Source organism: Rattus norvegicus, chromosome 6 (genome assembly GCF_036323735.1).
Source record: "Rattus norvegicus strain BN/NHsdMcwi chromosome 6, GRCr8, whole genome shotgun sequence".
Classification (NCBI taxonomy): Eukaryota; Metazoa; Chordata; class Mammalia; order Rodentia; family Muridae; genus Rattus; species Rattus norvegicus.
In genome coordinates this window covers 21,781,781-21,796,490 of record NC_086024.1, presented here as the reverse complement: position 1 = coordinate 21,796,490, position 14,710 = coordinate 21,781,781, and the positions used below count along the sequence as shown (strand labels likewise).

Sequence of the window (14,710 nt, the reverse complement as noted above, 5' to 3'; positions counted from 1 at the left end):
TCAGATGTATCACAGACTGCTGTGTAGATTAAATGCATCTAAAGCTCTTGATGCCAATTAGGCACTTAATAAATGCTAGCACTTGTATTTCTTTTATTGAGATTTATTTTAGTTTTAATCATGTGTCTGTGTGGTGTATGTCACATGAGTCAGAGTGCTCATGGAAGTCAGAGACATCAGATTCCCCAGAGCTGGAGCTAGAGGTGGTCATGACCCACCTGATATGGATGCTGGGAATCACACTTAGGTCCTTTGGAAGAACAGTGTACTGTTGTAACTGCTGAGACATCCCTCTAGCCCTAACACTTACCATGTTCCTTTCCCCTGCCTTTGGTTATCCCAATCCTTCTGTCTAGAATATTGTCCTCACCTCCTCATTCCTTGCTGCCAGATTTCCAGGTTCAGTATTATTTTCTATATGACTCAGCCTTCTACATTCTTCATCAGCCTACAAAGTACACTTTTTACTTCACATGTCATGCTACTTCTCATATCTGACACTAGTGAATGTGGTCTCCTCAGTAGAATATAAGCTTCTAAGGGTAGGGACAATGTTTGGTCCATCTAATCCCTAAAATGTAGCTACTGGTCTATTTTTGAAGGCTCTACATAAGAGAGTTTATCAAGAATAGAAACTAAAAGAACAAATATGTCCATTAGATAAAACTACCCAAATAATTATAAATGAAACCATTAAGTGCCAGTCACTTTTTCTAGAATTTTAAATGTCAGCCATTATGGCACTGTTCGTTATAAAGGCTTCAGCACACACAAGGGCAGTTAGCTTCAAGGGAACTGGATTCTACCGTTACTGACTGTACTATCTCTTTACTGGAAGGCATTTCACAAGTGAGCAATGATTGATAATGGAAAATCAAAGCAGCTGTCTAAAGCACAGCAGTTAGAAATGGAAGCTCTGAAGGCTTTACAAAGTAGCTTATATTTTCTGTGCTTTCACTTCCTTTTTGATAACAGTGGTGACTGATACATAATGAAGCTGTGAAAAATTAATAAAATATGTATAAAGAGCCTTGAACAGAAACTGACAAACCAACAAATGGGAGTTATAATTATTATTAATTGTAGTCAATTTTATTTATTTTTTAAATCTAAAGCATTTATTTACAGAGGAATTACCATCAGTACTAACTTGAAAGATAATCTGGTACATAAATTATAAGTATTAAATAATATCTTTCTTTGGAGGTTCAAAATAATCACTCAAGTAGCACTCAACTAATTATTTCAGAACCTGAACCTGTACATACACAAGCAACTAAATGGATCTAAAGAAAGATCTCTAAGACAAGAGAGAAGGTAAGAAATGCTGACAGCTTTTTCAAATCTCAAGTGAGTTAGGGATCCATGAACATATCTAGGGTGGTGCTTTAAGATTTCTCATCAACCATTCAAGACTCTTCTCTCATGTATCTGTCTCCTACAGAGAAGACCCAAACCTCACAGTTAGAGACTGGAAACCACCCAAGTCAGGATCTCTTGGCCAGTATCATCCTGTAAATAATAGATCCGATTCTATAACAAAACTATAGAGAATCAGTATGTCTCTGTATAAATGTGTGAGGTAAATGAATTCATCCAAGTAAATAAATGATCAGAAATAAATCAAGTTAACTAGCTCACGTAGCCATTATGTAATGTGTCCATATTTTAATATGCTATATATGGTGAATATATGCACACATATTTTATCAATTAAAAAACAAAAATTGGGGCTGGGGATTTAGCTCAGTGGTAGAGCGCTTACCTAGGAAGCGCAAGGCCCTGGGTTCGGTCCCCAGCTCCGAAAAAAAGAACCAAAAAAAAAAAAAATTGAAAATTCTGAATGTTGAAAAGTGAATAACAAGTCTCACTGAACATAGATTATAAATTCTTATGCTCGCAAAAGAAGTTATCTGTAAGTTTCAACATCACTGTTAAGTTTAAAAGTCATAAAATAGCTACAGAAGTGTTTGTAAAAAGCTTACGTGGTATCTAAAGAAAGGGGAATAAAACTGAAGGCATTGGAAGGTAGTTCTGGGCAAGGTGGTCTGTGTCTATAGTCCCAGATAACAAGAACTGAGGCAGGAGAACCCCACAGTACAAAGACCAGCCTGGGCCACAACAGTAATACCCCAACTCAAAACTAAATGTGTTATAGTAAGTAAAAACACGTGGAAACAAGTCAACAGAGCTGCAGATCTAAAGTCACTCTTTCTTTAGGCCATATCTACACCAGCAAGTCACTGTTAAAGCACAGGCCCATAGGCTATTATCTATAATGTTTTTGGATTACTAACTACTTTTAAATTAGAAGCTAATGACAAACCATATAAAACACAGGAAATAAAACAAAAGATGAAGAGCTGAAATTCAAAGTTGTCCTTCTCACTGAGAGACCATGTATGTCTCAGTCAGTACATATTTGTGCATGTATGAGCCTGTGTGTTTACACAGGTCAGTGGTTGGCTTTGTGTCTCTTCCTCATTCATTCCTCACCTTATCGTATGAGATGGGGTCTCTCATTGAATCTGGAACTCATGCTTTCACTATCGCGGCTGGCCTGTCTCCCTTCACCTCCCTAGTGCTGGGACTAAGACGTAATACTGCTGAGCCAAGCTTTTAAGTGGGCGCTACAGGGATTTGAACTTAGGGCCTCATGCTTGTGAAGCAAGCATTTTATAAACTGTGCCACTTTCACAGTCCCCAAGAGAGACATTTTGCAAACAGTGTACACATTTGTTTGAAGCAAGTCGTTGTCCATTAAGAATAAAATAAAAACAATTAATATAGCCCATATAAATAATTCATAAGTAGAAATCATACTATGTTATCCACTGAGCCAAGATTCATTAAAAAATGATACAGGTCAGGGTGGGTTGGTACCCAGGGGGGCCTCCCCTTTCTCAGAGGAAAAAGGGAGGCGAGGGCGGAGAGAGGGGCTGTGTGAGGGGGAGCTATGAATGGGATTTAAAATGAATGAATAGATGAATGAATGAATGAATAAATGGGAAAAATGGACAAGAGGTGCTTATAAAATAAACGACCATCTTGAGTAACCTGTTATACATTCCAAAGTGATTTACCTGTTTGAGAGGAAGAGAGTGTGCTTCTGTATATAACAAATGGTAGTTCAGTAGATTCTGAACTCCCTCAGCACCCAAAGTGAAGGCAAGCGAACTTATGAGGGCAGATGATGGGCACCTGGAAAGCGCAAGCTCCAGCAGCTATGCTGGCCCACCTTTCTAGTATGTCACCTCCTGACCCTTTTCTCTGAAATTACATGAAATGTCAGAGAAGCCCTGGACTATAAAATGACACTATTTTGGGGTAACTGATATTTTTAAATTAGGATGTAGGTTCCCTTAGATACTGAAATTTCACACTTTTTGGCTCACAGTCTATTAGAATACTGCCCAAACGCTCATAATCAAGACATAAATTACTGATGAGTCCAAATGTGTTCTCTCATTGTTTCATGCATAAACTATAGATGTGGGAGAAACAATATTAACTAGGAAAACATTACTGATATAAACAGCTGGCACAGTACCTTCTGATAAACAATGGAGCACACGAGGTCTTTGACAGCGGAGAGAGACAGTTCCTGGGCTTCGATGGTAACACTCTCTCGTGTGAGGCCAATCTGAAGTAGAAATGAAACGGTGTGCACCGAGCCTCTAGAGTTTGTGAGTGACGCGGCACTGAAGCTGCCATTAGAGAGCCGAGCTGAGAGTCCTGTCTTGGGACTTGAACACGGAGAAGGGGTTGGAAGCACAGCAGAAACAGTTGCAGGGAACACAGATTTCTGGGCTGATGGAGGGGAATTATTTGCAGACATCTGCCTTTCTTTAATCTATAAAAATAGTTGTCAATGCTTTTTAAATGGTTCTGGAAAAGTTTTCAAAATAGCAGTAAAAAAAAATGGCTATGGTTTGGATTTAGATGAAAGCTGCTTTCTTTCCCTGGCTGAGCCACTCATGCTGTTGATGACAAATTCTGTTGCTCCGAGTTGAATGCACAAAAGGTCCTACTGCTGTCAATGTCAGTCCCATCAAGAATCTTGTCTTTAGGACCACACCCAGATCTGTAACCCACTTCACATCACCATTATCATCAAAGGAACAGAGTTGATACTGATTATTTATGCGACATCTTCATTTCTTTTAAATCTGTTCTTATCTTTTGCTTTGCATTTCAGAAAATACAAATTGAATAGTCAATCTGTGCCAAGATATGAAATCTTCCTGATTAAAAGTAGTTCCAGGTAATCTATTCCTTTAGGGATTGACGGGACACCACAAATGATCACACCTTAATTCACCCTCTCATCTGTACTCATTTCCATCTTGTGGCTGAACTTCCCTGTGATGAGGTGAAAACAAAAAGCTTGTCAAATAGCACAAACATATTTCTTTGGATGAATGGACCCAGAGAGAAAAGATGGTGCCTTTGGAAATGCTGTCAACCTAGAAGAAAAAGTTAAAAGGGTTTTTAATGTTTTATGTTCACTTGATATCAGTTTAAAATGTAAGAATCCCTATATCTTTAGTGATAATTTTGGGTGATATTTTTTACAATTCATGAATACAGCCCAATGGGTAGTTATTTTAACTTTAGTTACCACAACCATTTTTTATTACAGTTATAATTTCAGAGAGATTCCCACTTAAAATAATACCCTTGTCCCTCACCCCTGACTCCTGAACCCTGGTTGGGGAGGAGGGGCAGGTTACATAGTGTATTCTTCTTTTTTGTAGATAGGATTAGACTAGGTTGCCTAGACTGGTCTTCAACTCCTAGTTCTCAAGATTCTTCTGTCTCAACCTCCCAAGCAGTTGACACTAAGACATACCACTGCACCCAGCTGTATGTTATTGTATTTTAAATTGTGAAGATCAAACACTGTTATTGCACAACTACAGAACTCAATTATGATAAGAAACTGAGAAAGACAGAAGGGACAAAACAGGAAAAGTGAGACAAACATTACAGACATAAAATATGATCCAAGTCATATGAAAAATACAGAATAATTTCCCACTACAGGAAAGCTTTAAGTAGTCTTTTATGTTTTTATATATTAAGAGTCTACCGAGGGGTTGGGGATTTAGCTCAGTGGTAGAGAGCTTGCCTAGGAAGCGCAAGGCCCTGGGTTCGGTCCCCAGCTCCAAAAAAAAAAAAAAAAAAAAAAAAGAGTCTACCGAGAATACAGCTCAGTAGCAAGTACAAGGCCCTAGGTTTTCCCCAGTACTCCCATCCCTGGAAAAGAGACTATTTCTGCCAAAATACAAGTCCTGGACTGCTTTGTTCACAAATGCCTTCCAGAAGCCTGAAGAAACGAATGGGGATGTACTGGAGTCAGCGAGGAACTATGACTGCTGATAAACTATGAAACACAGGAGAAAGTGAACTCATCATTAAGGGATTTCTAACATTGGGGGAAAGTACATGAGTAAACTACACGTTATAATTTTTAGGAAAACACAGTTCAGAAAAATTTAAAAAAGAAAAAGGCATAACCCTTCAAGGCTGAATAAAATGGCTCACAAGAGATGAATCCTTCTAAATTCTTTGTAGCCATAAATAATTACAATGATGAAAACTCAAAAGCATCCAAAGTGTATAGAGTGGAAATGAGTATATGGGGTTAAATTAAAATGAATGATATGTATGAACTGAAGAACAAAATCATACAGAAACAGGAATACAAAAAGATATAAGCACTGATAGTAACATTTGAGCAAATGGCTAGAACTCAACCTCCTATTTCATAGCATGGTAATGTTTTTTCAATTAACAGGGAAATGTCATTTTTGCAGATGAGAAGACCAAATCACATGGCTATGAACACAGTGCAAATTAGAACCCAAGTCTCATGCTTTCTTACCAGTACTGTTTTCACAGTAATTACTGCTTCTTAAAGATGACAAGGAACTGAGAATCACTGTTTAGAGAGGAGGGTGAGAGATTACACAAAAAGACTTTCTCAACTTGTATCTCACTTATCTTCTCCCAACAGTTTTCAAACTAACACAGAGAACTGAAACTTGGACTTTGTGAACATGAGAGAATTAAGTGACTTTATCTTTTAATGTCTTTTCTTTTGAATCTCACTATGTAGCCCAGGCCAGCCTCAAACTCATCATGTATCCGTGGATGGTCTCAAATTTACAATCTTTCTATCTCCACCTCTTCAATGCCGGGAGTCTAAAACTTTGTGTGAGTGCAAGTCTCTGGGCCAAGATGCCCACTCCATACAGCAGTGAGCAAGTGTGACCATGACTATTATGCACTAACTCTGCAGAAGGAGCTCAGGGTGAGAGAGACAGAGGTGCTCATGGCCTTTGATGGGGAGGGCTGCTTCAAGTGCTGAGCACTGAAAAGCAGGTAAGCACAATTTAGCAACTACCAAACAAACTCAAATATCCTTTGCCAGGGGCTGGAGAGATGGCTCTGAGGTTAAGGGCACTAGCTGCTCTTCCAAAGGTCCCAGGTTCGATCCCCAGCACCCACATAACAGCTCACAGGTATCTGTAACTCCAGTTTCAGGAGATCTATACACTCTTACACAGACATGCATGCAGTCAAACACCAATGTAAATAAAATGTAAATAGTAAATGTGAATAGTTCAAAAGAAAATCCTTAGCCAGATGCAAGAAGAGATGGCTATTCAAATGGTTTGTGAATAACCAGAATATAGATAATGTTCCCATCAGTCGAGTTTCAAACCGAACCAGAAATGCCAAGTCCACCACACTTACAACTTCATAAAGACTAGACTTCTCAAGTGGAGGAAATACGTACCGACTTTCGCTGAACTCTTACTAGCTGATATCTAACACACACGAGTGTAAACACCATGTAGTAGCACCTATTAATCTGCACAACCAGCCACTTTAGAGTTGAGAAAGAGAAAGTTCAGAGGCTCCTCACTCAAGACTACTATGATCTCGTGAAAACAGAATTAAAAGCATCTTCCCCACTGTCTTTGTAAACACGCCATCTGAGTTTGAGCTGGATATCAGTGCAGTAAGGAAACTGTTGTTGTATGTCAACGTACACGTGTGGGGTCCTTGGGGAAATGTGCCCAAACCACTCTCAGCTCTGCATTTTCATGAGATATGAAATGGTAAAGACAAAGACGATCTGTTATGTAATCTTCAGGTTGGAAAAACTGAGCAGATGGAGTAAAGTTAAAGTGAAACTTAACAGAGATAAATTCCAAGGTAAATGTGCAACATTAGAATGGGGAGGTGCTACTCTGGAAGCCACTTATGGGGGTGGGCTATGTTTCTGAGGCTTCAGATAAGTGCTGTGAGTATAAAGGGTTGACTAAAAGAACTAATACAATCCTAAATCCTCTGGACACTCGAGAGCAATGAGCATTAATCTGCACACACTTTTTAGTCTATGTTACAGTAGACTGTATATTCACATGTATGTATGAATTCACACACACACACAGAGAGAGAGAGACAGAGAGAGAGAGAGACAGAGAGAGAGAGACAGAGAGAGAGAGAGAGAGAGAGAGAGAGAGAGAGAGACAGAGACGGAGACAAAGAGACAGAGGAGTCAGAGAGAGATCCTATAATCCATATGTTTAGAGTTACAGATTTTTAGGTTTGGGAAGGAGACAATTGCAAACATCCAGGTAGCCATGAGGATAATGGCATGTGCTAAGCATCTACTGATCAGGATGAATGGTCCTCAAATATCTGAGGAAGTATTAAGGGAGAACTGTTTTTATTCAGCATTACTTTAGAGAAGTACAAAGAAAATGACAGCACCAGAGGGACTGGGTTATAAGGACTGACACCTGTCAGAGACGTACTAATAATAGCACTTGGCTTACTGTAAAAACTCAAGACTATTCAGAAGTTTTACAGCAGTTAGATAAAAGATATCTTACTACTAAATTTATTTTTAATTATACCACTTGATAGTAACTAATTAACACTAACAATCTAATAACACACTTGATTAACTTACTAGAGACACAAGTTCCTTATAAATTATATATAACTTGGTATAAAAGTGATCTTTTAAAGTTGCAGCATGAATACAAATATACCTGTCTTAACAGCTCCCACCCACTCAGCCCATATGTCTTCTCTCTCCTGGTTTTGTTTATGGAATCTTGATTTGACATGTAAGAAATCTAACAATTTTAATTTACACAAACTTTGGTATGCTGTTTAATTTCCTTGTACTTATGCTTCATATAGAAAATAGAGTTTAAAAGTTAACAAATGGGGGCTGGGGATTTAGCTCAGTGGTAGAGCGCTTACCTAGGAAGCTCAAGGCCCTGGGTTCGGTCCCCAGCTCCGAAAAAAAGAACCAAAAAAAAAAAAAAAGTTAACAAATGATACATCTGGCTGATTTATATACTGTGTGTTAGATGTGTTGTTTCTAATAGTCATGAGAACCTCTAAGCCAGAATAGTACTGTCTAGTTGTCGAGAATTTATAAGTTTAGTTGGCATTTTTTCAACCATTCTCTTAGATAGCTGTCACATATCTCATTCAAATGAACTTACGAATTCTGTCACCACTGAATGGAATCAAAAGGTATTTTGACCTCAGTGTGCCGAATTGTCATAGACAAAGTAAAGCAAAAACCTTGGAGGCTAGGTGACTGGGCTGAGTTATACTTCATGGTAGTGTCACAAGCGGATCTACCCCCCACCCCCTGCCATCATTTCATCGACATACGTTATGTTCCAATCTCAACCAAGTCTCTAGTCAGAAGTTCTACCAGCAGGAGTTTCAGTCACTGCGGACCTACAGAACCCTTGGCATTTGCCAGACAACCAAGACATCAACGTTCCACAGCAGTAGCAGAAAGAGACATGGCCACTGCTCTCTCTGGAACTCACAGACATTAAACACACATCTGCATAAGAAGCTAGGTAATTACAAACTATGGGATGCAACAGAGCATGTGCCAAGGAGACACAGTTTCAGCTGGGTCTCAGGGAAGGTCTCTTTAAAGAAAGAGAACCAAACACATTAACTACCACAAGGAGAGCTCTCATTACTTAGGGTAGCCAGCCCTCTGTTTGTATTCGGCATGCTACCATGAAGAGGGAAAAAGTTTTTCCTCTATAATACCATGTTTACCTGACTCCCAGGAGTAAAGGGTTGTCCAGGCTTAACCTCACTTTGTGTACAAGGAATGCTAATAACGTGCAAGGTTTCATCCCAATTCTCATGAAAATATGCACGTGTATGGTATGTACTGCTTTAACATGTAAAAAGCATGTGAGTTTTTTTAGTGACACAGCTGGCCAGTTAATGCCCATGTTTTACCTCGAAAAAGGTCTGACTTTGCTTAACGCTTGTATATTGTGCAAAAACTCAGGCATTTTTATAGATTAAATAAAAAACATCTTTGGCAGTCTCTACATCTATTGCATACTTCAGAAACATTCCCTCGGATTAATATAAGACTGTCTTTCTAAGAGCTTGGCACTCCACTGAATTGCTCCCTCTACAAGTCTACTTATCAGGGTAGCAGTTCAACCTCAGCCCTTCCACTGTCCTGGAGAACACAGAGAGGGCACAGCAGGCAGGTTCTCTGAGCAGGCAGAGAAGCAGGCCCTGAGAAGGGTATCCAGATACGGGAACATCAGTCTGGCAAAGCAATTCGAAGTCTTGGATAAGCTTGTATATCTTCAACCTGCACCAGTAGTGGCTAAGAAATCAGATTGGCTAATTGCCAACGAGCACTTTTCATGTTCGGCCACTGTAAGATAACCACACAAGTGGAGAAAATGTCTTATCTACATTGAAATTAAAACTAAAACATCTCTTAAGTACCATATCCCAATTTTTCCTTTTAAAATGACTGCTCCAAAGAGGCAAGTTCCGTCTGAATTCCATAACCCAAGAGACTCAAAGAGGAGATGTGATTATTAAATCCAATTATGTTCTTAACCAAGTTACATATAAGTAACTATATATCAAGTCCTGAATGAGTTTCTTTAAGAACAAGCAGTGAACTCCTCTATGGTTAATATTTTTTTTTTTTGCCAACTTTGGAATTTTGTTGAAAACTGTCAGACCCTTCTGTGAAAAGTGTACTTTAATAGCTCTTTCCCTCTATCTGTATGTATGAGGTGTTTCCAACTCCCCTAACTTTTAAAGTTTAACTTACTGTGGTGTGTGTAGCAGTGTTTAGATGACAAACAACACACAAACAGAAAGAAATGTCTATTTTAAACAGGTCATCTGATAAAACAGCTTATAAAATGTGCAAGATTAAAGGCTCATGGCTATAAAGCTTTAAGGGGCTGGTGAGGGGGTGGGAGGGTCCTAGAGAGACAAGGGGGAGGGGGTCAGAATGAAACTGCCAAATACATTTAAGAAAGATTCTTTTAGTTGTAACACTCTTGAAATGTTAATTGCCCTAGCTCATCAAAGAGGCCTTCAAACTCATAATCTCAGGCCCGTGACATTTATAAGAACTGTCCTAAGAAGCAAAATCTATTGTGAAGGTTCCTGTGAGACATTTTAAAAATAATACATTTACAAAAACTTGAAACAACTTTCTTGCTAGGGAGGAGAAAGTGTTCCTATAGAGCAGATCTTACTTATAACTGAGTCTGGGAACTTCATGGAAGTCTTCTTGAAGCAAATCCATAAGTTTGTTTACCCTCCCGGCATTAAAAGTTTAAACACGAGCCGAAGAAAATCAAAACTGCTAAACCTGCAACATCAGATACAGAGTAAAGGTATTTTTTAGTGTAGTAACGTTTCTCTAGGATACAGACGGAGGCAGTTCAAACTTTTGTTTCATTTGTGCCTACAGGTTTTAAAGGCCCTGTCCTACAAAGTAGTTCTTCGAGTTGTAACTTATCCTCTTTAATCAAAGATAACACCGATAGTCTTATTTCCTGTGGGGACGGGCGTGGTTGAAGGGACAGTTATGTCCATGCCATCAATCTGTGTACGGAAAAGTCTGCAGGTCGCCTGTAGCCTGATTTATATTCGTGCTCGCTGACAGCACGGCCTATACTTCTGATTTCGATGATGTGAAATAAAATACCCGACACGCAATCAAGTAATGTCGTGTATGCTTATTATTATTATTATTATTCTTTTTTTTACTGCTCCACACTAGCGAGTGTTTCACCTCAGGGCAAAGCTCCCCAGGGAACGAGAACCTCTTGGAGCGAGGCTGCAACTGGCAAGCCTAAAGGCAGTCAGGAAACTGGGGTCACCATCCTCCAAACCCCGGATACTCGCCCCTTCTAGCCCCAGGACCAGGAAAAGTGCAGCAAAGAACAGGGAAGGCTCACCGCTCGGCGCCGCGGGCTGTCGGACTAGTTTGCGGGGCTCGGAAAGAGCGGGTCCCCGAGGGCTGGGGCGCGGTGGGTCACCCGCAGCCGCGCGACTCCAACTTGGCCTCGGCGCGGACCGCGGAACTTGGCCGCGCCGGCGCCCCCGGCCGCTCGCGGAGCACCGCCCCGACTTCCCGCCCAGCTTCGGCCGCCGCCCAGCCCCGCGCGGGTCCGAGTCCCGCCGCCGCCGCGTGCGATGGGGGAGGGGCCGCGCCACCTCAGCCCGACGGGTCGGGAGAACAAAGCGGTGGCGGCGGCGGAGGCGGCGGCGGCGGCGCGAACTTTTTTCGGTGTCTGCTCCGCGCTCCCTCAAGCGACTACTTACAGAGGCGGGCTCGGCTGTTCTGGAGAAAGTCGGCGCGCGCCAGCGTCCGCGTCCCGGAGCAGGAGCCAGCGAGGCTTCACGCGCCTCGCACGAACCCGCCCGCCGCCCGCGCCCCTTCCTCCTGCCCTCCCTCCCGTCCCGTCTCCAGGCCGGAGGGCGGGGGGCCGGGGCGCGCGGGCGGGGGCGCGCGGCCCGCGCGGGGCCTGCCGGGAGCTGTAGTTCCCCGCCGCGCGCTGTGGTGGGTCTGGCTCTGAGGGGTCGCGCGGAGGCTCTGAGCCCCGGTGAGGTCCCCGTCGGGCGCCGAGCTCGGGGTTGCGCAGGACTCGAAGGACGCGCTATGCTCGAACCTCACTTTGCTGTCCGCTAGGCGATGGAGGACGGCGAGAAGAGGTGACCACCTGAACGCGGCGTCCAGAGTGGAGGACCTTCCTTTCCAAAGTTGTCCCTTCGGCGTTCTCGGTGGCTTCCGTCACTTCGCTCCCCGAGCTATACAGCAACAGCCCTTCACCTGCGACACAAGTCAAACTTGGAAACGCTGCTTGCACGTGCCCGTGTTTCCTCTTGTGCATCTTTATACGGGTGTGTTGCCTTCAATACCAAAAGGGCTGTCGGCAGTCATGGAACCTCAGAGGGAAGAAGACCCTGTGTGTTAAATTATAAATACTTGATGAAAGAGAATCATCTGCGCAGTACAGTCATCGACAAGAAAACTAGATAGTTCTCCCACATCGACGTCTTATAGCTTCAAAGTAAAATATATTGTCATAGAGGGGTAAAGGCCACAACGTCTGGATTCAGAAAGCAGTGTGGGTGGGGGCAGCTTTTGAGAACACAGAGAGATAAACCTAAATGGACTGCCAATTTTGATACAGAATCTGTAATAGTAATGGATTTGAAATAAGTGAGACCTCCCCCTTCCCCCAGAGATAGAAATGAAGACCGAAAGCACTTGCTAAGATTCACTAAAGCACTGACCCGGCTGCTAGCTACAGCCCATCTCCTAGGTAGTGAGGCTTTTAAAATAAAAATGACCTGGGGAGGGTCAAGGGGTGGGAGGCGGTTCGGACATTTCTCTGGAATTGGAGGCTGCCAACATCCACTAGCATCTAAGTCAGTCTGATTACATCTTTGTACTTAAAGTCCTGCCCTTGCGAAGGAAGGAAGGCAACCCTAATTAAAAACAAACAAACAAACAAACAAACAAACAAACAAAAGGTCCAGTTCATAAGAAGGGGCTCAGTTGAGTAGGTGATAGATTGTGAATACGATCAAAATGGGGTGTGTGTGTGTGTGTGTGTGAGAGAGAGAGAGAGAGAGAGAGAGACAGAGAGAGAGAGAGAGAGACAGAGAGAGACAGAGAGAGACAGAGACAGAGAGAGACAGAGAGAGACAGAGAGACTTTAAGATATTCTGGTATTCTCTTACTTTAAGATTAAAAAAAAGATCCATTCCAGTGTACCTTCTTTGTAAATGTTCCCTTGCCTAATTCTTTCTTTCTTTCTTTCTTTCTTTCTTTCTTTCTTTCTTTCTTTCTTTCTTTCTCTTTTCTTCCTTTCTTCCTTCCTTCCTCTTCCTTCCTTCCTTCCTTCCTCTCTTTCTTTCTTTCTCTCTGTTTCTTTTCTTCCTTCCTTCCCCCCTCTTTCTTTCTTTCTTCCTTTCTTTTTCTTTCAATTTCCCTACAGATGTTTTAGTCCAGCCAGAAATATCTTCTCTCAGCAAGACCCCCCAGGATCTCCTCAGAGCCATCTGCATCCAGTTTCATCCCACTCTAGACTGTCATTTTCTGTTGTGGGCCTTTAAGAAAGTTACTTTTCAAAGGAGTAACTTTCTCAAAGAATTAAACTGCTGCTCTACAGAGATTTAGGTGTTTATGTGAGATATATACTTTACATATAAATATTTCATTGAACTGCACGTTCACTGTTTTGCTTTTTGATTCCATTCTCTGGTTAAGTCTTTCAGCAGGTCGTTTGGGGCTAAGACTGTCTCATACCTGCAAACCTGTCTTTCCTGAACAATTTTCCCACATGTTCTCTTCTGGCCTAAGTGACGAACGTTGGTTTTCTTAAGGAATGTTCATTATCCCGAAGAGAACTACAATCTGAATGTTCAATAAAAGCTCAAGACTTCTCAGGTTTTTTTTTTCCTAATGGAAACAGAAGTTTGTATTCTCCCCTTTCACTGGATTTTGTTGTAAATCTCCCTGTTCCCACATTTAATGTCCCCTCTTCTCCTTAATGACATAATCGTTCACATGTGTTACCTAACACAAGCGAAGAGGGCCTATGTGGTTATGACTTGAGAGAGCAGAGCTTCCTGATTTAGAATGCAGAGTCTTAGAGGCAGAAAACCACGACTTGCTGAGAACTCTCTGGAGGAAGTAGCCATTATTTTAAAACTTCGGCTGGGCTTAATTTATACTGCACAGCTACTGGAAACTCATTTTGTATCTGTGTCTTTTTTTTTTTTCCATGACCTTGGACCGCAGCTGAAAAATTTATACAGCATTCAAGTGTCAATACAGAGTCGATAAAATGATGATGGGGTGTCATGCTGCAGGCTCTTTATTGACAGACACACTAGTTACAGTCGTACAGCATCCCACCTGATTCCATGACGATTGTTTTAGAACAGTCTCAGTTTAGGTTACCCGAGTAGACTTTTGATTAGTCAGTCCTAGACTAGCTCGAACTATTGCATTCTTGGCAGCACATTCATAAGGGTTGTGTCCATCATCGTTTTGATTTTGCAAGCTGTAACTGCTCTATATCCTGATTGTCCTGTAGACAGCTCTCCGGTCACTTACCACATTTCTTTGCATCTTGACTATGGGTCTGCCCTGGCCTCTCCTGAACTTGTGGGAAAACGCGTTTCATTGTTATTCATTCATCACTTAGCACAGGGCTTAGTAGATGTTTGTTTGTTTGTTTATGAGATTAAAATATTTCTACTTAGCCCTGGCTGTCCTGGAACTCACTGTGTAGATCAGGCTGGCCCCACACTCAGAGATGTGCCTGCCTCTGCTGGGATTAAAGTCATGCAT

General features: G+C 41.7%; 1 protein-coding gene across 5 annotated transcripts in view; it reads right to left on the bottom strand.

Annotated features, from left to right (window-relative positions):
• Prkd3 (protein kinase D3) overlaps positions 1 to 11,826 on the bottom strand; it is a 75,936-nt gene extending 64,110 nt beyond the window's left edge. Inside the window, exons 1-2 of one of the 5 annotated variants that reach the window (XM_039112128.2) lie at positions 11,668 to 11,795; positions 3,551 to 4,362 (exon numbers count right to left, since the gene is read on the bottom strand). In XM_039112128.2, the coding sequence (XP_038968056.1) occupies positions 3,551 to 3,838 (288 nt within the window). In that variant the 5' untranslated portion in view covers positions 3,839 to 4,362; positions 11,668 to 11,795. Of the gene's footprint in view, positions 1 to 3,550; positions 4,467 to 11,300; positions 11,511 to 11,667 lie in introns of those variants that run through there. The other 4 variants (XM_006239629.5, XM_063261804.1, XM_039112129.2 and 1 more) reach the window with 4 other exon arrangements.
• Between the last annotated feature and the right edge of the window lie 2,884 nt (positions 11,827 to 14,710).